General features: G+C 38.3%; 1 protein-coding gene and 1 pseudogene across 3 annotated transcripts in view; one reads left to right on the top strand and one right to left on the bottom strand.

Annotated features, from left to right (window-relative positions):
• UVRAG (UV radiation resistance associated) overlaps positions 1–21,065 on the top strand; it is a 318,236-nt gene that overhangs the window by 85,479 nt on the left and 211,692 nt on the right. For all 3 annotated transcript variants that reach the window (XM_008020188.3, XM_038005456.2, XM_038005455.2), the window contains exon 6: positions 10,659–10,744. In XM_008020188.3, the coding sequence (XP_008018379.3) occupies positions 10,659–10,744 (86 nt within the window). The remainder of the gene's footprint in view (positions 1–10,658; positions 10,745–21,065) is intronic.
• On the bottom strand, positions 9,844–10,506 carry LOC103248067 (protein phosphatase 1 regulatory subunit 1A-like; annotated as a pseudogene).

Consider the following 21,065-nt stretch of genomic DNA (forward strand, 5'->3'; position numbering starts at 1 on the left):
CATGTAATAATAATCCAGTACATTCTTGTCAAATGAGTGAATGAAGCTTCTGTAGCAGCAGATCATTAGAAATTCTGTTGGAATACACCACTTGGTCGTTATTAGTATAGCTCAGCAACTTTTTTGCACCAGGGATCGGTATTGTGGAAGACAAGTTTTTCCACGGATGGGAGTGGGGACAGTTTCAGGATGAAACTGTTCCACCTCAGATCATCAGGCATTAGTTAGATTTTCATAAGAAATGCACAACCTAGATCCATTACATGTGTAGTTTACATTATGGTTCGAGGTCCCATGAGAATCGAATGCCTTAGCTGATCTGATAAGAGGTAAGAGCTCAGGTGGTGATGCTTGCGCTGAGGGTTGGGAACTCTAGTATAGCTTGTTACTCAGAATTGTAGTTCTCTTAGCAGTTTCTGACATTTCTGCATAGATACCTGCCAAATTATTATACTTTAAATGGAGCTCTTCATTTTTTCTCTCCAAGGTTGCTTTCTCTTCCAGTTTTCCATGTCTTTATTAACTATTTTTTCAGTTATCCTGGCCTCAAATTTTATAGTTAAGTGTTGATTTTTTTTTTTTTTTAATCCATTCTGTTCAGTCAGTCACTAGACTCTTCTGAGTTCTTATTTGAAATGGTTCTGGTATCTGTGGCTACTTTTCCATCTCCATTGCCATAATCCAAGCTCAGATCAACATTCCCAAAGGGCTGGGTCACTGCAGTAGTTTCCTGGTGGACCTATGGACTCTAGTCTCTTTGTATCCACTCTGTCTTACTGCCGCTTGATTAATCTTGCTAAAGGACGCTTTCGTTTTTTATTCCTTTGCTTAAAGATTGTAGGGAGTAAATTCTTATTGTCTGCTAGATGTGTCCAACTCTCTGGTCTGATTGCTTTCTCTCCATCAGCCCAAATTCAGTCAGTTGTATAGTACTTTGGGTTCTATCTCTGCTTTTATCTCTCTTCTTCCTTCTCTTCCTCCTCCCCACCTTCCTTCTCTCCTCCATCTTCCTTCCTCCTCCTCCCCACCTTCCTCCTCTTCCTCTTTTTCTGTTTCTGTTGGTTTTTATTACCATTGCCATTGATGGATTTGGAACCCTCTTTATGTTTTGTATGTATGGATTTTTATAGTAGCCTCCTGTCGGATAGTTGGACAGTCTTCTTTCTCCAATTTTATCAGGTTTGTCAATACCAGAGTAACTTTCCTTAAATGTAGCTCTGATTATAAACCCTGAGCTGTTAGAAACCTTCCATGAGTTCTTACTGCCCATAGGTTGTCTTTACATTTTAGCATGGTATTCAAGGCTTGCTGTGTTCTGGCCCTTCTTACTTATTCAGCTGTATCTCCCACTACTTCCCTCTCCAGGGATCCAAATAATTTCCATGTCACTGAAGCTAAACGAATTGGACTACTATTTAATTTTCTCTGAATGCAGCTTGTGTTTTCCTGCTGTCGTACTTTGGCTAAAGGTGTTCAGTCAGTGTGGGACTTTCCTTCACTGCCGTTCAGCTTTTCAGTACTACTTAATCCATCCCAAATACTGCCACCCCTGCAGTCTTTGATGTTCGTGTTCTACTAGATAGAATCTTTACCGCAGCAGAACTCCTGTAGCTTTTTAAAAAGTCTTTCTTATGGCACTCTTGCATTATTTGATTCACTTGGAACGTTCACTGGGTTGTGTACTCTTATGAGGACAGTAGTAATAATGGCCTAACACCATCTATGTACTCAGTGTTCAGGAAACACCGAAAGGAATAAGTGTATGTGTAATGCTATTTTCTTCCTAATCAGTTATCCTACTAACAGGGTTATTTCTGTATACATTTTGTAGTTTTAATGAAGTGAAGGACAGTCTTGTGTTGTTGCAGCTAAAAACTCTCAAAATATGTAGTAACATGTTTTAAAACGTGACTCATCCAATGAGCTAGTAGAGCGGTAAGCAAACCGTGGTCCACCACATATTTTTGTATAGCTTGCAACTGAGACTGATTTTACATTTTTAAAGAATTTTAAAGAAAAAATAAGAATATGTGACAGAAATGACATGTGGCCTGCAAAGCCTAAAACATTTACTATGTGGCCCCTTATGGAAAATGTTTGCTGACCACTCATCTAGAAATACACCTGACTTGCCTGGAATTACTCCTGCTCGTTGGGTATGTTAAATTATCTATTTCCCTGAGCAGTTTAATAGGCACTCACCCAGACTGGTTACTATTCTGTTCCTTGAAGAAGAACTGTTAGGCCTGACTTCAGAAGAATTTTGAGTGACATGTAAATCTCTTCTGGGCTCTTTGGCACTTGGCAGTATCTCACACAGATAACCAGATACAAATGAGCCGTTTCTTTCCATTATAATCCTTCATCAGAAGTCTGTCGGGATCGAACATCTGGTGAAGTTAGATGTCATTCAGAACAAGGCTCTTAGCATATTTCAAGAATGTTAATTGCTAAGTGATGGCTGAAACAGGAGGGCTTAATAATGTCCTTAAATTGCCTTAAGTGTACATGGACTCAGAATTTTTAGAATTGGAAAAGGTCTTAGAGATCATCGAGTATAGCCTGGTTCTTAAGAACATGGGCTGTGGAGCCAGACTGCATGGCTCTTCTCTTTAATCCTCTTTGTGTCTCAGTTTCCACACCTTTAAAGTGGGGATAATAATAGCACCTATTTCACAGGGGTTTGTGAATATTAAATGTGTTAACATTTAACACTTTAACAGTTAGCTAACCTTGACATGTAAAATACAATACTGCCTGCCACATTGTAAATGCATGTAAACATTACTTTTTATATTGCTGTTTTTTTATTACTGTTTTTATTAGTAGTAGTTGCATCTCATTTTACAATTAAGGAAACTGAGGCCTAGGAGAGTTAAATTATTTTCCTCACTTATGCGACAGGCAGAGTAGATTAAAACCCAGGATCCCAGCTTCCAGTTGAATGTTCTTTCCCTGTTATAAAGCGTGGCTTTTAGTTGTATGTCAGTGGGTGTGGATAAATTTTTTATAGTCGGAAAAAATATTTGGCAGCTTTTTCCATAAAATAAGAAAAGCTAAGTAGAACATCATTAATCATTTCTCCTGAGAATCTTTAATCTACTTCTCAAGTCTTCTATTATTTGGATTTTGTTGCTGATTTATAAGACTGTCTCCTCTGTCCTCATTTTCCTCATCTGCCCCTAAAATGTGTAGATTATTTCTTAGCATCCATTTTTTAAAATTGAGGTGAAGTTAATGTAACATGAATTAACTGTTTTGAAGTTTGCAATTCAGTGGCTCTGGGTACATTCACAATGTTGTGTACCACCATCTCTGTCAAGTTGCAAAACATTTTCATAATCCCCAAATACAACTCTGTACCTATGAAGTGCTTACTTTCTATTTTGCTGTCCTCTAAACCTCTGGCAAACACCAGTTTGCTTTCCATCTCTATGGATTTACCTATTTTGGGTATTTCATACAAATTGAATTATATAGTATGTGACCTTTTGTTCTGGCTTTTTTTCACTTAGTGTAATGTTTTGGTGTTGCATCTACATGTAGGAAGGAATGGACTTTGTTTCTTTTTAGGGCTGAGTAATATTCTTTTTTTTTTTTTTTTTTTTGAGACGGAGTCTTACTCTGTCGCCCAGGCTGGAGTGCAGTGGCCGGATCTCAGCTCACTGCAAGCTCCGCCTCCCGGGTTCACGCCATTCTCCTGCCTCAGCCTCTCGAGTAGCTGGGACTACAGGCGCCCGCCACATCGCCCAGCTAGTTTTTTGTATTTTTTAGTAGAGACGGGGTTTCACCGTGTTAGCCAGGATGGTCTCGATCTCCTGACCTCGTGATCCGCCCGTCTCGGCCTCCCAAAGTGCTGGGATTACAGGCTTGAGCCACCGCGCCCGGCCGGGCTGAGTAATGTTCTATTGCATGTGTACACACACGCAGTCACACACACACACACATTTTGTTTATTCATCCGTTGATAGACATTTGTATTGTTTGTATATTTTTGACTTGTGAATAGTGCTGCTGTGAACATTCATGTACAACTGTTTGAGTGTCTGTTCTCAGTTCTTTTGGGTATGTACCTAGGAGTGAAATTGCTGGGTCATATTATAATTCTGTGATTACTTTTTTGAGGAACTGCTAAACTTTTTTTTTATAGTGGCTGACCAATACATTCTTAACAGCAGTATGTGAGGGTTCTCATTTCTCCATATCCTCATGAACACTTATCTTCTGTTTATTATGCCATTTGTGTATCTTTATTTGGAGAATGTCTCTTGCAGTTCTTTGCCCATTTTAAAATTGAGTTGTCTTTTTGTCGTTGAATGTATGAGTTCTTTATATCATCTGGATATTAGACCTCTATCAGATATACAATTTGTAAATATTTTCTCCCATTCCTTTGGGTTGTTTTCTACTTACTTGATAATGTCCTTTGATGCACAAAAGTTTTTAATTTTAATGAAGTATGATTTACTGATTTTTTTGTACTAATGCTTTTTATATCATATGTAAGAATAGATTGGTAAATCCAAGGTTATATGGATTTACCCCTGTGTTTTCTTCTAATAGTTGTATAGTTTTTTTTTTTAGCTTTATGGTGTTTTGTTGTTGTTTTTGGAGATAGGGTCTCACTCTGTCGCCCGGACTGGATTACAGTGGCGTGATCTCAGCTCACTTCAACCTCTGCCTCCTGAGTTCAAGTTATTCTCCTGCCTCCAACCTCCCGAGTAGCTGGGATTACAGGCACGTGCCATCACGCCCTGGCTAATTTTTCTATTTTTAGTAGAGACGGGGTTTTACCATGTTAGTAGCTAGGCTGGTCTCGAACTCCTGACCTCAAGTGATCTGCCCACCTCAGCCTCTCAAAGTGCTGGGATTATAGGCGTGAGCCACTGTGCCTGACCAGTTTATGGTTTTACAGTTAATTCTTTGATTCATTTTGAGGTGATTTAAAAATATGGTATTAAGAACAGATCCAACTTCATTCTTTTACATGTGACTATCCAGTTTTTTAAAAGCACCGTTTGATGAAAAGACTTATTTCCCCATTGAGTAGTCTATGAACCTTTGTTGAAAATCAGTTGATCATAGATGCATCGATTTATTTCTGGATTCTCAGTTCTATTTTGTTGATTTATATATCTGTCCTTATGCCAGTGCTATCCTGATTTGACTATTGTTGCTTGGTATTAAGTTGAAATTGGGATGTGCGAATCTTCTAACTTTGTTCTCTTCAATATAATTTTGGCTATTGACCCCTTGCAATTCCATATGAGTTTGAGAATTGGCTTTTCCATTTCTGTAAACAAGGCTGCTGGAATTTTGATAGAGATGGCATTGAATGTCTAGATTGCTTTGGGTATTGTTGCTATGTTGATAATATTAAGTCTTTAAATCCATGAACATGGGATGCCATTTTATTTATTTTGGTCTAGTTTGGAATACACTTTATTTATTTTTCTTGCCTAATTGTTCTGGCTAGAACTTAGAGTACAAATGTTGAGTAGAAGCGGCGAGAGCAATCACCTTGTCTTTCTTGTTTTTGATATTGGGGGAAGACTTTGAGTCTTTCACCATTGAGTATGATGTTAGCTGTGGGTTTTTTGTAGATGCCCTTTATCAGGTCTGGGAAATTCCTTTCTATTCCTAGTTTGTTGATTTTTTTTTTTTATAAATCATGGAAAGGTGCTGAATTTTGTCAAATGCATTTTCTGCATCAACTGAGATGACTATGTGTGTTGTGGTGTATTACACTGATCCTTCCTTCTTCTTTCTTTTCTTTCTCTTTTTGACAGAGTCTTGCTGTGTTACTTAGGCTGGAATGCAGTGGCACAATCATGGCTCACTGTACCCTCAAACTCCTGGGCTCAAGTGATCCTCCCACCTCAGCCTCCTGAGTAGCTGGGACTACAGGCATGCATCACCATGCCAAGCCAATTTCTTTGTTTAAAAAATTTTTTTTGTAGAAATGGTGTCTCACTATGTTTCCCAGGCTGGTCTCTAACTCCTGGGCTCTAGTGATCCTCCTGCCTGTGCCTCCCAAAGTGCTGGTATTACAGGGGCCCAGCCTGATTGATTTTCATGTATCGAAACTCCTTGCATACCCTGTATGAATTTCAGCTGTTCATGGTGTATAATCTTTAAAAAAATTTTATTTGTGTTAAATTACAAATACACAAAATTTACTCTTAACCATTCTAAGTGTACAGTTTAGTGGCATTAGGTACATTCACACTGTTGTACAACTATTGCCACCATCCATGTATTTCATCTTGCAAAACTTTTCACCTTGCAAAACCGAAACTCTCCATTAAACAATAATTCCTCATTCTCCCCTCTCCCTGGTCCCTGCCAGTTACTCTTCAACTTTCTGTTTCTATGATTTTGACTACTCTAGGTACCTCATGAATGAATGAATATTTTCCCTTTGATTGGCTTATTTCACTTAATATAATGTCCTCCAGCTTCATCAGTGTTTTCACATGTGTCAGAATTGCCTTCCTTTTTAATGGTGAGTAATATTTCATTGTGTGAATATACCATGTTTTGTTTACCCATCACCTGTCTGTGGACACTTGGGTTGCTTCCACCCCTTGGCTGTTGTAAATCATGCTGCTATGAATATGGATATATAAATGGCGCTTCCGATTCTTGCTTTCACTTTTTGGGAGTATATACCCAGAAATAGTTGCCAGGTTGTGGGTTATAATTCTTTTAATATGCCACTAGATCACTTTTACTAGCATTTTGTTGAAGATTTTTATATCTGTATTCATAAAGGATATTGGTCTATAGTTTTCTCGTGACATTTTTGTCTGGCGTTGGTATCAGGATAGTATTGGTCTCATAGAATAACTTAAGAAGTGTTTCCTTGCTTTTATGGTTTTTGAAGACTTTGAGAAGGATTCGTGTTAAATAATTGGTATAATTCACCGGTCAAATAATCTGGTTCTGGGCTTATTTTATTTTTTATTTTTTTGAGACAGGGTCTCGCTCTGGCTTCCAGGCTGGAGTGCAATGGTGCAATCTCGGCTCACTGCAAGCTCCACCTCTTGGGTGCATGCCATTCTCCTGCCTCAGCCTCCCGAGTAGCTGGGACTACAGGCGCCCACCACCACGCCCGGCTAATTTTTGTATTTTCAGTAAAGACGGGATTTCACCGTGTTAGCCAGGATGGTCTCGATCTCCTGACCTCGTGATCTGCCCGCCTCAGCCTCCCAAAGTGCTGGGGTTACAGGCGTGAACCACCGTGCCCGGCCTTTTTTTTTTTTTTGGTGGGAGTTTTGTGATTACAAATTCTGTCTACCTCTGTATCTGTTATAGGTCTGTTCAGATTTCCTGTTTCTTCTTGAGTCATTTTTGGTAGTTTGTATATCATTTTGTCTAGGTTATCTGATTTGCTGGAATACAATTAATTGTTCACTGTATTCTTTTATAAGCCTTCTTATTTCTGTAAGGTTGGTATTAACATTCCCACTTCTTTCTTGATTTTAGTGATTTGCGTCTTCTTTCCTTTCCCTTTGGTTAGTTTACCTTAAGATTTGTCAACATGCCAGGTGCAGTGGCTCATGCCTGTAATCCCAGTACTTTGGGAGGCCAAGGTAGGAGGATAGCTTGAGTCCAGAAGTTAAAGACCAGCCTTTAGTAAGGCAACATAGTAAGACCCCCTTCTCTATAAAAGATAAAAATTAGCTGGGCATGGTGGTATATGCCTATAGTCCCAGCTCATTGGGGGGCTGAGGTGGGAGGATCTCATGAACCCAGGAGTTCAAGGTCATTCTGGGCAACATGGAGAAATACCATCTCCACAAAAAAAAAAAAAATACAAAAATTAGCCGGGCATGGTGGTGCATGCCTGTAATTCTGGCTACTCTGGTGGCTGAGGCAGGAGGATGGCTTCAGCCCAGGAGGTTGAGGCTGCAGTGAACTCTGATTGCGCCACTGCTCTCCAGTCTGGATAACAGAATCAGGCCTTGTTTCAAAAAAAAAAAAAAAAGATTTGTCAGTGTTGATCTTTTTAAAAAGTAAGTTTCTCTAGTTTGGATTAATACCAACTTAGTTTTAATACTGTAAAAAGCTTTGCTTCTCTGTTCCCCTGCCTTTGTGTCATTGTTTTCACAGATTGCATCTTTATAATGGTGTGTCCATCAAGATAGATTTATGATTGTTTCATGTATTTGCCTAGTTGATTGTTTTTTAAATGGTAGATCAACTAGACATTCTTAGGCTACATCCAGTTAATAATATGTCTTTTTAAATCTTTATAATGTATTGCTGGTTCAATTTGCTGATATTTCGCTAAGGATTTTGTGTTTCTGTTCATGAGGGATATTGGTGTATAATTTCCTTTGTGTGTGTGTGTTGTCTCTGTCTGGTTTTGGCATCAGTAATGCTAGTTTTATAAGTTGGAAATTGTTCCCTTCTCCACTTTCTGAAGGAGTTTGTGTAAAGTGGATTTTCCCTCCTTCTCTCCCTCCCTCCCTTCCTCCCTCCCTCCCTCCCTCCCTACCTCCCTTCTTTCTCTTTTCTTTTCTTTCTTTCTTTTTCTTTCTTTCTTTTCTTTCTTTCTTTCTTTCTTTCTTTCTTTCTTTCTTTCTTTCTTTCTTTCTTTCTTTCTCTCTCTCTCTCTCTCTCTCTCTCTCTCTCTCTCTTCTTTCTTTCTTTCTTTCTTTTTTAAATGTTTGATGAAATTCATCAGTGAGACTGTTTGGACATGGATTTTTGTGTGTGTGGGAAGATTTTCGATTGCTTATTCATTAAAACAGTAGATATGGGGCTATTTAGATGTTTTATAGTGTGTCTGTTTGGGCACTTTGTGTTTCTTTTCAAGGAACTTGTCTAATTAATCTAAGTTCTCATAGTTATAAGCATAAAGTTGTTAATAATATTCTTCCAATATCCTTTTAATGTCTGTAATGACATAACTTTTAATGCTTCTACTAGCATTATAGCAAATATGTATATGGTGCTTATTGCATACCTTTCATTTTACGGATATTAACTTTTAATTCCCATAGTTTGTGAGGCAGTTACTGTTATCATCTCCATATTACAGATGAAGAAACCAAGGTTAAACTAAGAGCACTCTGGTGCCTTGCTTAAGATTATAGAACTGTTGTATTGAAGGCTTGAATTGGACTCCTGGAGGGTCCGTAGTCTTTTTTTCTATATTACTGTGTACTCTCCCACCGCTCCCTGACCTTTTTTTTTAAATGACTATTCCTTTTTATCTTTCTTTCTTTTTTTTTTTTTTTTGAGAGGGTCTTCCTCTGTCACCCAGGCTGGAGTGCAGTGGTGTGACCAGCCAATTGGTTCACCTTGCCTGCTGCCTGGACAGAGCCGATTTATCAAGACAGGGGAATTGCAATAGGGAAATAGTGATTTATGTAGAGCCAGCTGTGCAGGAGACCGGTGTTTTATCATTACTCAAATCAGTCTCCTCCTCTGCCTTTCTTAAATGACAGAGATACCTATTCTGTTCTTCTTATGGAATTGTCCTTTGTTCTTTTTAGAAAGTATCCTTGCTCCTTTGTACCCCAGAGTGGAAATACTTGTTTCTGGTGTTCCTAATCAGAACTTGGAATGCCCTTTTCCCCATAAAAAAGTTACATATGATGGCTAGGCATAGTTGAAATGTTATTGTTAATTCTCTTTTTGAGTCACATAATATGTTAAAACGACTTCTGGAGCTTCCTTGGGAGGTTCACCACAATTTGTAATGTGAAACATTGTTTCCGTGGGAAACTATGAGAAGAAATGTATTTTATTTTTTTGACCTAACACTAAATTTATCACTTTTTTAAAACAAGAGATTTTCCCTAAAAGTGAAGAAATAAGAAACAAATCCAGTGTTCATGCATTCCCAAACTGCAGCTGTGATTCCAGGATACCTGCTTCTCTCAAACCGAGCTGGCTTCATGGGAATCCAGTGGTGGTACATGGGTTGAGGGTTCCTTTGTGCTGCATTTTTTACTGCCTCTCTCCTGAGTTGTGGGGATAGATTCCGCAGGCTCTTGTGCTGGCCCAAAGGTGCCCAGCCTTGACTCCTCTTCCGTCTCTGTGATCCCAGGTAGGCAGGTCTCCTGGGTCCCTGTGTTCTCAGCAGCTTTCTCAGGCGCCTCTCCCTGCTGCTGTTGCCCCAAGTGATGTTCAGTCATCAGCCATCATCTGGAGCTCTCTCGTTGTGGGTGTGATCCTTGTCATCTTCTGTCGCTGTGGAGACATTACCAAAGTGGGTCGAGGATCCGTGTTCATCTCTCTCTGGGGATGACTGGTCAGCACAAGGGTGGCAGCGTTGGGTGACACCTCCAAATCTGCTCTGCCCCCTCGGGGTCTGGGGGCTGTTGTCTTGCTCCATGGCTGGGGCGGCAACTGCTGGGTCCGCACCGTGATGGGAGGGAAGGCCGCAGGGCTCGGGGCTGGGCTGGGCATGCTCCTTCTTCGCTCTTGTCAGATCCCCCCACCAAAACTTATTTTACATTCCCTTGCCCTGAAAGATTAGACTTGTGTTACATGGCAGGTATACTTTACTTTTTGGAATCTCTACAATTTTAGATTTACTCAGTTGTTAATATGTCATATTTTTAAAAAGACAAACATGATTAATTTGTGCATATATTTTATTTTGTTTGGTTTTGATTAATTTGTTGATTAATGTCTTTCAGGGTTATTCAAATGCTCAGAAGACTATTCTTCTGCAGGTGGATCAGAACTGTGTTCGCAATTCTTACGATGTCTTCTCTTTGCTACGGTAAGAAACTTCTTAGATTGCCCTGAATTCTAAAGAATCTTTCTCATTTTGAGTTTGTGACATTTCAATGTGAGAAAATTAACAGGAGCTTTAGAGACTATTATTCAAGTTTACCTTTTTTTAGTGCAAGCGTCATACATTTTGTAGCTACAGTGATTTAAGTTTATCTAGTTTATAAAGTCTTTGGAAAGCCATTTCCTTTCTCTGGATAGTGGGAGAGAATATTTGGAAGCCAGTGATCTTAAAACAGACATAAGCTATTTCCTGGTCTTCTGTACCCTACAGAACAACAATCAAAGTTGCAGATGTTAGACTTATCAAAGTCCTAACAACTGCAGCATCACTCGGAAAGCGCTTCAGCAGCCCCAGACGTGGCTTTGAGTTTTGACCTGTTCTTTGTCTTAAAAGAATTGTGTTTGGCAAGCCAAAAAAGCTTTGCATGTACCTAATACTCAGAGGCTTAAAGGCCTCAGCTCTATATTTTCATAATGTCTGGGCTTAATTTTGAAAGATTTTACAATTTAGCTTTAATTTTAAATGTGATAGATTATCAAGGATATTTTTCCAGGGAGCAAGCCACCAAAATAAATGCAATTCCAAGTAAAGTTAACAGTGACACTCAACCTATGTTCACCCTACTCAGACAGATTGTTCATTGAAATTTGATTTTGACAGGATTTTCTAATGTTTACATGACACGTAATACATTTCAGAACATTAGACATCTTCTATATATGTACTTGAGGAAGAATGCAGAAGGATGCTCGGAGAAATGGTTATTTTAGAAACATTACAAAATTGGCCTTTCCTTTGTGAAACTTGAATCTTATTACACATGATAATATAGAGTTTGGTCACATGGACTGTGTCCATTAATCTTAAGAAACATAGTTTTGACTAAAGTAACCATATACATTTTCTGAGTTTTGGTTCTTGCTTGAGAGATGCCTACGCCTTGACTGCTTAGGATATGTAGCAGAACACACAGGGTTTAGAAATTAGAGGGTGGAGATAGTGGGAGGTGTCAAAACATAAACGTATTTTAATGCCTCTTCAGTTTGAGACACACGAAGTTTTAAGTATTGAAAAGAAGAAAGTCTAGAAATTGTTTGAAATGTGAGTATGCCACTAATATTTCTTGGTATCAGTTTTCCTTAGTAAAATGAGGTGTAGGTACAGTTATTTAAAGATATGTTCTAAATGTGAGATTGTGTGACCTTGTTGGAGAAAACAGTAGAATTAAAAGAAAAAGTACTAAGGAAGAAGAGGATTTAGGATAGTGTAGTATCATAGATGCTGAAAGAGAATAGTTTCCAGGAGTAGCGAACACTGTGATAATGTAGGAGAGCAGGAACTGAAGAAAGACTGTTGGATCTTGTGAAGCAGTGTGGTATCATGGAGGATGTTTTGATTAATCCTACCCTGCCTTTATCTTTGATTTATCCTAATTCATTTAACCTCTGATGCTTCTAAAAAGTGGAAGCAGTGATGTTACAAATTTGTGTAATTTACAAGCATTTTCACATTTTTTATCTTATTCTCTTAGAAGTCTTTCACACATCAGGGATGATAGATAGCCCTTGTCTTGATTGTAGAAGCTGAGGCCAAGAGGCATTAAATGTTTTATCTATCTGAGGGCACACAGCAAGTAAGAGCCAGACTGGAGGATGCTTTGAAGGGTTTCTGACAAGCATGTTTTTTAAGATCCTTTTAATAGTCTCACCTTCCTAAACTGGTGGTTACAAGGTACACATGGCATAATGACTGCGGACATTCTTTGGAAAAAGCAGTGCCCTACATAAATACAAAGTCATCAGGCTAATTTAGTAGTTTCTCAGTTATTGAACATTGATCTTGCAGTGATTTGGCTCTTGGGGAGTTTATATCTAGGGTATTTTTCAGACTCTTCAGATGTGTCAGTAATTTGAACTGCCTTATTAACAGTGGTCTCCTCATGCCTATTGTACAATTCATGCCTAGCTAATAACACAGATATACTTTTCCTAAACCAGATCAAGTGTCTATTATCAACCAAATTTACTGAACCCAGTGCCTGTAATCCCAGCACTTTGAGAGGCCAAGGCGGGTGTATTGCCTGAGGTCAGGAGTTTGAGACCAGCCTGGTCGACATGGTGAAACCTCATCTCTACTAAAAATACAAAAATCAACCAGGCATGGTGACATATGCCTGTAGTCCCAGCTGCTCAGGAGGCTGAGGCAGGAGATTAGCCTGAACCCGGGAGGCGGAGGTTGCAGTGAGCCAAGATTGTGCCACTGCACTCCAGCCTGGGTGACAGAGTAAGACTCCATTGCAGAGGGAAGGGAAAAAAAAAAAAAGCTCCTTCAGATGGATGGGTTATACTGTTTTATAGGAAAACGATGACCTGAGACCTTAATCAGATACTTTGACCTATGGTTAAGAATTTAGGCTAATTTCAGTGTTGCCAAAGATTAGCATTGCTTTCCAAATTTACATTTAATGTGGGATAGTAATTAAACTATTCCTTCTTAACTCTTGGAAATCTCTGGATTAAGGGTTTGTTTTCAGGTAAAAGTAGATATTTAATTAGGAGCCAGTTTACTCATTGTTATATTTGATATTTTAGGGTGTTCACCACAAGGTGTCAATGTTATTCCTTAACTGGCATTTGAAATTTTATTTATTTTACAATTTTGAGGTGAGAAAAGTGGGGGACTAAAATGGAGTATAAAGCAACGTTGTAAATGATAAATAAGCATTCATTTTTTGAGTTAACTAAAAAAATCTTACTATGATTCTTTCTAGGTTAAAGAATACAGGCTTAGTAGATAGCTTTCTAATAGGCTTACTAGGTAGCTTTCTCCTTTTGTTTCTGTTTTTTTTTTTTTTTAATCCTATTGATAGGGAATTAGTGAAAGATTATAAAGAGAGGAGGAGTAAATGACATAGTCAGGCTTGCAATTTAGAATTCTAACCATGGTGTCAGTGTGGAATAGACCTGAGGGATGAGCCTGGAAGCAATGATTCCTGTCTAATCTTACCTGTTCTCTGACTGAGAGATTATTTTTAAATGAGTTAAAAAAACTCATTTTTTGGTTGTTTTTTCTTTTATACTTTTTCAAAGAGGTAACTCTGTTATAGTAAGAAAAGTAGTAATTCTGGGTTTTTTTTCTAGTATAGTTTTTATTGTTTTTTTCCCCTTCTCCTTTAGAAATATCCTGCTTTTGCCAGTTTAATAAGTGGAAGTATGGTGGAAAAATAAAGGGCTTTGGTCCTTCACCTAAATTCCAGTCCTAAAACTGCCATGTGTAGGTAGACTGGATGCAAGACTTTGCGTCAACTTTTTGTATACCTTAGTCTGCTTTTGTAAAATGGGGCTAATATTTGTCTCTTCTATTAGGAATATTGTTAGAATTAAATAAGGTAAAATATTTGAAAGATCTTAGGACAGTTACTGGCATATAGTAGACATTCAATAAATGTTAGTTTTCTTCTTCCTCTTTACTTACCCTGTCTTGGAATTGGCTTTCTCCTTTAAGCCAGTATTCCTTTTCCTTGTTACCACTAGCTTTTCCACCTTTCAGCGTAATTTCCCTTTCTCTCCCTACCATTCTGGTGTTTTCCATATCTGCTTTTATAACTGCATGATGGCTTCTTTTTGCTCACTGCCCAGAAAAGTCAATGCATTGAGAACAGGTTTTACAGCAGAGAAAGAGTTTGATTATCACAGGACCAGCCAAGTGGAAGGATGGGAGATAATTCTCAGATCTGCTTCCTCAGAATTCACAGGCTACAGTGTTTCAAGGATAGTTTGGTAGGCAGGGGTCTAGGAAATGGGGAATCCTGATTAGTTGGGTTGGGGCTAAAATCATAGGGGGTCTAAGCTGTCTTCTTGTGCCATGTTAGTTCCTGTGTGGGGGTCATAAGACCAATTGAGCCAGTTTCTTGATATGGGCTACCTATTTGACACCAGCTGGTCCATCAGAATTCAGAGTCTGAAAAATACCTCAAGCACCAGTCTTAGGTTTTATGATAGTGATGTTATCTATGGGAGCAATTGGGAAGGCTACAAACCTTGTGACCTCTGGGTACATGACTCCTGAACCATAATTTTACAAAGGTGGTTTCAGTCCCTGAGTCATAAGGAGGAGGTTACTTTCGGGAAGGGACTGTTTTCATCTTTATTTTAAAGTTAAACTGTAAATTAATTCCTCCCATAGTTAGCTTGGCCTGTGCCCAGGAATGTACAAAGACAGTTTGTGAGGCTAGAAGCAAGATGGAGTCAGGTACTCCATGTTCATTGAATTCTGTCACTTGTAATTTTTGCAAAGGTGGTTTTACTTTCAAAGTTGCTTTTATTAATTCTAAACAGTCATAATAAAATATATTTAACATGTGTATGTCTTTTCTCCTTAATGACATTGAAATCTTCTTGAAGGAAAGGATTATTTCTTCTGGCTGTATTTCTCCTCTCCGTCTGCCTTACCAACACTTCTTGGTTAATTGTTGGAGTTCCTTTGGCTTGTGAGCTTACTAGGGCTCTTCTGTATTACTCTTTTTCCCTAGGTACTCTCTTGTGTTACTAAAGCTACAACTAACACATCTACATGTTAATACCTCTTCAGTCTGTATCTCTAGCTCTACCTCTCTTTTGGATTTCCAGTCTGCATTTTCCAGCAACCAAGGATATTTGTACATTTTTGTCCTTGAGGAACCTCAACCTCGAAGTTATCTGGAGCCACACTCATCAGTTTAATACTCCTCTTCCTTTTCTTTTCCCTGGTTTGTCTCATGGTATTATCATCATCCTAGTCTCCCAAGGTAGTAATCTTAGTCATTTTTGGTTTTGCTAATTTTTCTTCCCTTAGTGATAGATATTGTTGATGATAAACCATATTGATTCTTTGGTGAGATGTCTCATCTGTCGATCCTTCTTTGTTTTTAATCTGTATTTTACTAGACTGTTTCCTGATCTCCTAGATGAAGAAATTAAGGCACAAAGTAGTTAAGTAACTTCACCAAGGTCACACAAACTAGTGTTAGAACCTGTATTCAAACCCAGGCAGTCTAGCTCCAGAGGCTATCATGTAAACCAGTGTATCTTAAATCCTTACAATCTTTTACACTGCTGCTAGAGTGATCTTTTAGAAGATACATGGACTGGGCATGGTGGTTCCATGCCTGTAATCCCAGCACTTTGGGAGGCCAAGACAGACGGATCACGAGGTCAGGAGATCGAGACCATCCTGGCTAACACAGTGAAACCCCGTCTCTACTAAAAATACGAAAAAAAAAAAAAAATAGCTGAGCGTGGTGGTGGGCACCTGTAGTCCCAGCTCCTTGGGAGGCTGAGGCAGGAGAATGGCGTGAACTCAGGAGGTGGAGCTTTCAGTGAGCTGAGATCGCGCCACTGCACTCCAGCCTGGGCGACAGAGTCAGACTCGGTCTCAAAAATAAAGAAATAAAGAAATAAAGAAATAAAAAAAGATACATGAATTTTCTTACTCGCTGGGCTTAGAAAGCTTTGATAGATTATATACAGGATAAGGTTCACACTTCTTAATGTGGTATTCAAGGGACATTTTGCAATACATGCCCTTAGGGACCATGGTCTTTATTTCAAAGTCCTCCCACTCCCTACTTATATAATCAATAACTATCATTTATGGAGTGCTTACTGTGTTATAATTAGTTCTTCATTGTCTGATTTTCCCTCCACTCCTATCAACACCCCCAAACTGAGATTGCCTTTAGGCAAGAATCCTTGTTTTATTAGTTTTTGTATTAGCCCTATGGCAGTGTGTATCATATATATGTTAAGCAGATAATAAATGCCATTTCTGTTGATCAAATTGAACTATTGTTCGGGTTACTAGAGGACTAAAGTTTTGTTTTTTCTAATGGTTTCCATCTGGTAAAATGAGAGTTGCAAAACATTTCTAGGCTAATATATAAAAGGTGTTGAAAATGCAATCAGGTCTGTGAGCCTTCAGCTGCTTCTTTCTTTCAGCCCCTGCTCTCCACACAATATCTGGTGAGATTTTCAGGATTTCGTGACTTTTAATCCAACTCTTTCTATGAGTGTTTTGGGAAGACCTTTTTGTGGCTCTCTGGAAGCAAATTCTGCTTCTCCCACTTTGCTAGAAAGTACTTTCAACTATAAGATTCCAATTTTAACAGGAAAATGCTCACAACCAATAAATTATCAATAGCATAGGGTTTAGAGATGGGATGAGAAGTATAAGGTATAGGCATGGGCAAGGACTTCATGTCTAAAACACCAAAAGCAACGGCAACAAAAGCCAAAATTGACAAATGGGATCTAATTAAATTAAAGAGCTTCTGCACAGCAAAAGAAACTACCATCAGAGTGAACAGGCAACCTACAGAATGGGAGAAAATTTTTGCAATCTACTCATCTGACAAAGGGCTAATATCCAGAACCTACAAAGAACTCAAACAAATTTACAAGAAAAAAACAAACAACCCCATCAAAAAGTGGGCAAAGGATATGAACAGACAGTTCTCAAAAGAAGACATTCATACAGCCAACAGACACATGAAAAAATGCTCATCATCACTGGCCATCAGAGAAATGCAAATCAAAACCACAATGAGATACCATCTCACACCAGTTAGAATGGCAATCATTAAAATGTCAGGAAACAACAGGTGCTGGAGAGGATGTGGAGAAATAGGAACACTTTTACACTGTTGGTGGGATTGTAAACTAGTTCAACCATTATGGAAAACAGTATGGCGATTCCTCCAGGATCTAGAACTAGAAGTACCATATGACCCAGCCATCCCATTACTGGGTATATACCCAAAGGATTATAAATCATGCTGCTATAAAGACACATGCACACATATGTTTATTGTGGCACTATTCACAATAGCAAAGACTTGGAATCAACCCAAATGTCCATCAGTGACAGACTGGATTAAGAAAATGTGGCACATATACACCATGGAATACTATGCAGCCATAAAAAAGGATGAGTTTGTGTCCCTTGTAGGGACATGGATGCAGCTGGAAACCATCATTCTCAGCAAACTATCACAAGAACAGAAAACCAACCACCGCATGTTCTCACTCATAGGTGGGAACTGAACAATGAGATCACTTGGACTCGGGAAGGGGGACATCACACCCTGGGGCCTATCATGGGGAGGGGGGAGGGATTGCATTGGGAGTTATACCTGATGTAAATGACGAGTTGATGGGTGCTGACAAGTTGATGGGTGCAGCACACCAACATGGCACAAGTATACATATGTAACAAACCTGCACGTTAGATACATGTACCCTAGAACTTAAAGTATAATAATAATAATAATTTTAAAAGAAAAATAAATAAATGGTATGCAAAAATAAAAAGAATTATAAGGTATAACTTTGTTTATTATCTTTAAATTATGGATGTGATAACCAACTTTTAGGCTCCAGGAAGAGTTTTTTTTCTCCTCCCTGCCTAATGGACTCTAAGTGGTAATTGCAGTTAGACAGAATACAGCTAAGAACCCAACTGTAAGCAGACTTTACAGAGTTTATGTACTAAAACTCGTGTACTTTCTTTTCATAGTAGAGACTAGGCTCTTACCCGGTTTCTGTATGCTTATTTTAAGTAAGTTAGGGGAGGAATGAAGAGGATTACCCTTAAAATAGACACACTGACATCAAGAAGCGAAAGCTGATAGTTTGCTCTGTTTGTGGTATACTCTCTGATTCTGGAATATAGCTGAGTGATAAATCATATTAGCTACTGTCCTACCTTTGTAGTCACTGTGTTTGGATTCTTCACCAGCCCTGTCTCACTACTTCATGTAAAAAGAGAGAGGGGGAGAAACAGTTCAACTGTAAGGAGGGGCCGACTAAAGAAAAAAACGTAGCTAGCCAACTCCTGTGTGTGTGCTTGGCCCAAGCACATCTCTATATTGCATTTTATAACTCAGGTTACTCACGAGGATTATGAGTGCACTGTCTTAGTTTTTAATAATGCCGTCACCATTTCACAGATGAGGAAGCAGGCTTTGAATGGTGAGAAGATTTGCCTGGGCCACAGGCTGGTTAAGTGTGGAAGCAGGTCTGAAGAAAGGTCTGCCAGGCTCCAGTGCACTTGCTGTTTTCCACTATGCCATATTGGTGTTAAATCATCAGTAAAATAGAAAACTGTAATTATGAGAGCCTTCATAAGAAAGCAGGCACATAGAAGATTTAGGAAGGTTTTCAATCAAAATTAAAAATAAAATGATTTTGGTGTTCTTTTTTTTTTTTTTTTTTTGGAGACGAAGTCTCGCTCTGTTGCCCAGCCTGGAGTGCAATGGCGTGATTTCGGCTCGCTGCAACCTCTGCCTCTCCAGTTCAAATGATTCTCCTGCTTCAGCCTCCCGAGTAGCTGGGACTACAGGCATGTGCCACCATGCCTGGCTACTTTTTTGTATTTTTAGTAGAGACGGGGTTTCACCATGTTAGCCAGGATGGTCTCGATCTCCTGACCTCGTGATCTGCCTGCATTGGCCTCCCAAAGTGCTGGGATTACAGGTGTGAGCCACCGCGCCTGGCTAATTTTGGTATTTAATGTAAGTTTTGCTGGAGCAAACTTTGTATTTATGTGTAGCAGCACATTTTATTCATCTTTATTCATCTGTCTCTACATATAATACAAATATGTATGTATATATACATACATATAAAGACACACATATACACACACAGTTTTACAAAAATAGGATTTAAGCAAAATATGGGAGTAATTATAGGATGAAGTCTTCTCCTTCCCCTTTCCTTGTACTTTTTGGCTTATCTTCTTCTTTAAACCCTTCTCCCGCATTGCGCTGCCAGAAAACCACCCAAACACAGAACACATGTCCACATGACCCCTAGTCACCCTTCACCCATGTTAACAATCTGATGTGTATCCATCTGTATTTTTTCCCATACTCTCTCTATATATGTCATAGATATGATTTATAGATACATGTATATATGTTTTCTATATATTTATGGTTTGTGTATATGGTTTGAATTAATTTATAAAATTAAAATTGTTTTATAAAATTGGAGTTGATACACATACTTGGGTTTCTTGTTCAATATTCTATGCATACATTCCTCTAATTCACTTTTTTAATGGCTTAATAATAGTCCATGGTGAGGCTATATCATATTTATTCAGCCACTACCGTACTGATAGGCATTTAGTATAATATTTACTCTGGCTCTGGTTTTTAATGCTTGTTTGTTTTGACAGTATGCACATTACTGAAGGAAATATTTATATACATCTATAACCTTGTTTTTATGATGATTTTGTTTCCATGGATTACATTCCCAGCAGTGGGATTTCTGAGTCAAAGTATTGTTTCAATTGTCAGAGATAATCAGGTTGTTTTCCCAAAGGGCACAAAATAAATGGCATTACTCCTTACTCCGATTCCGTGCTGGCAATGGCCATCATCAATTTTTATGATTTTTACTAATTTGATGAGTGTAAATGACACCTCAGTATTACTTCAGTTTTTGTCAGCCCAGTGCAAGTACTTCGTTTGAGCTACAAGTGAAATTTAACACGTTTTCTTAAGCTTATTAGCTATTTAGGGTATTATTCTGTGAATTTGCCTATTCATTTACTTTATCTAATTTTTAAAAATTGAGTTGCTTGCATTTTTCTCGTAAGTTTCTAAGAGTACTTGGTATTTTTTCCCAAATCTGATAATTACATCTTGACTTATGATACCTTATACAGAAAGTTCATATTTGTTGTATTGTGTAATTCTGTTTTTTGTTTTATATTTTCTGGGCACTCTTTGAGTTGAAGATGACTCTCCTATACCTTGCTTCTATAGATACTTTCTGCTAACTTTCAGATCTATATTATTTTACTTTTTAAATTAAATATTTAATACAAATTGCAATTTATTCTTTTTTTTTCTTTTAATCCAACCATCTGCACACTGATATCTAGTATAGATAGTCCATATCTTGTAAGGTAGAAATGATTTCTTCACAGATGAGTTCAGTGTGCCAGCAGCTTTCTTTTCTCACTGAATTTAAATAATACTTTTGTAATATATTAAAAGTGCATATATATTGGGATCTATTTCTGGATTCACTCTTTTTTTGTTTATCTTATCTTTTTGTGTGTTTTGTAACTTTCAGATTGATTTAACTACAGGGGATTTTTTTGGTGTGGTCTAATATCAAGTAAGGCACGTCCTCTTGCTACTCTTCTTTTTGATGCTATTTTTGGCTATTCTCAGAACTTTATTCTTTTATGTGAACTTTAACTTACTTTATCCAACTTTAAAAGACCGGTCTTATTGGAATTTTAATCAAAA

The sequence above is a fragment of the Chlorocebus sabaeus genome, chromosome 1, assembly GCF_047675955.1.
Source record: "Chlorocebus sabaeus isolate Y175 chromosome 1, mChlSab1.0.hap1, whole genome shotgun sequence".
NCBI classification, from domain to species: domain Eukaryota; kingdom Metazoa; phylum Chordata; class Mammalia; order Primates; family Cercopithecidae; genus Chlorocebus; species Chlorocebus sabaeus.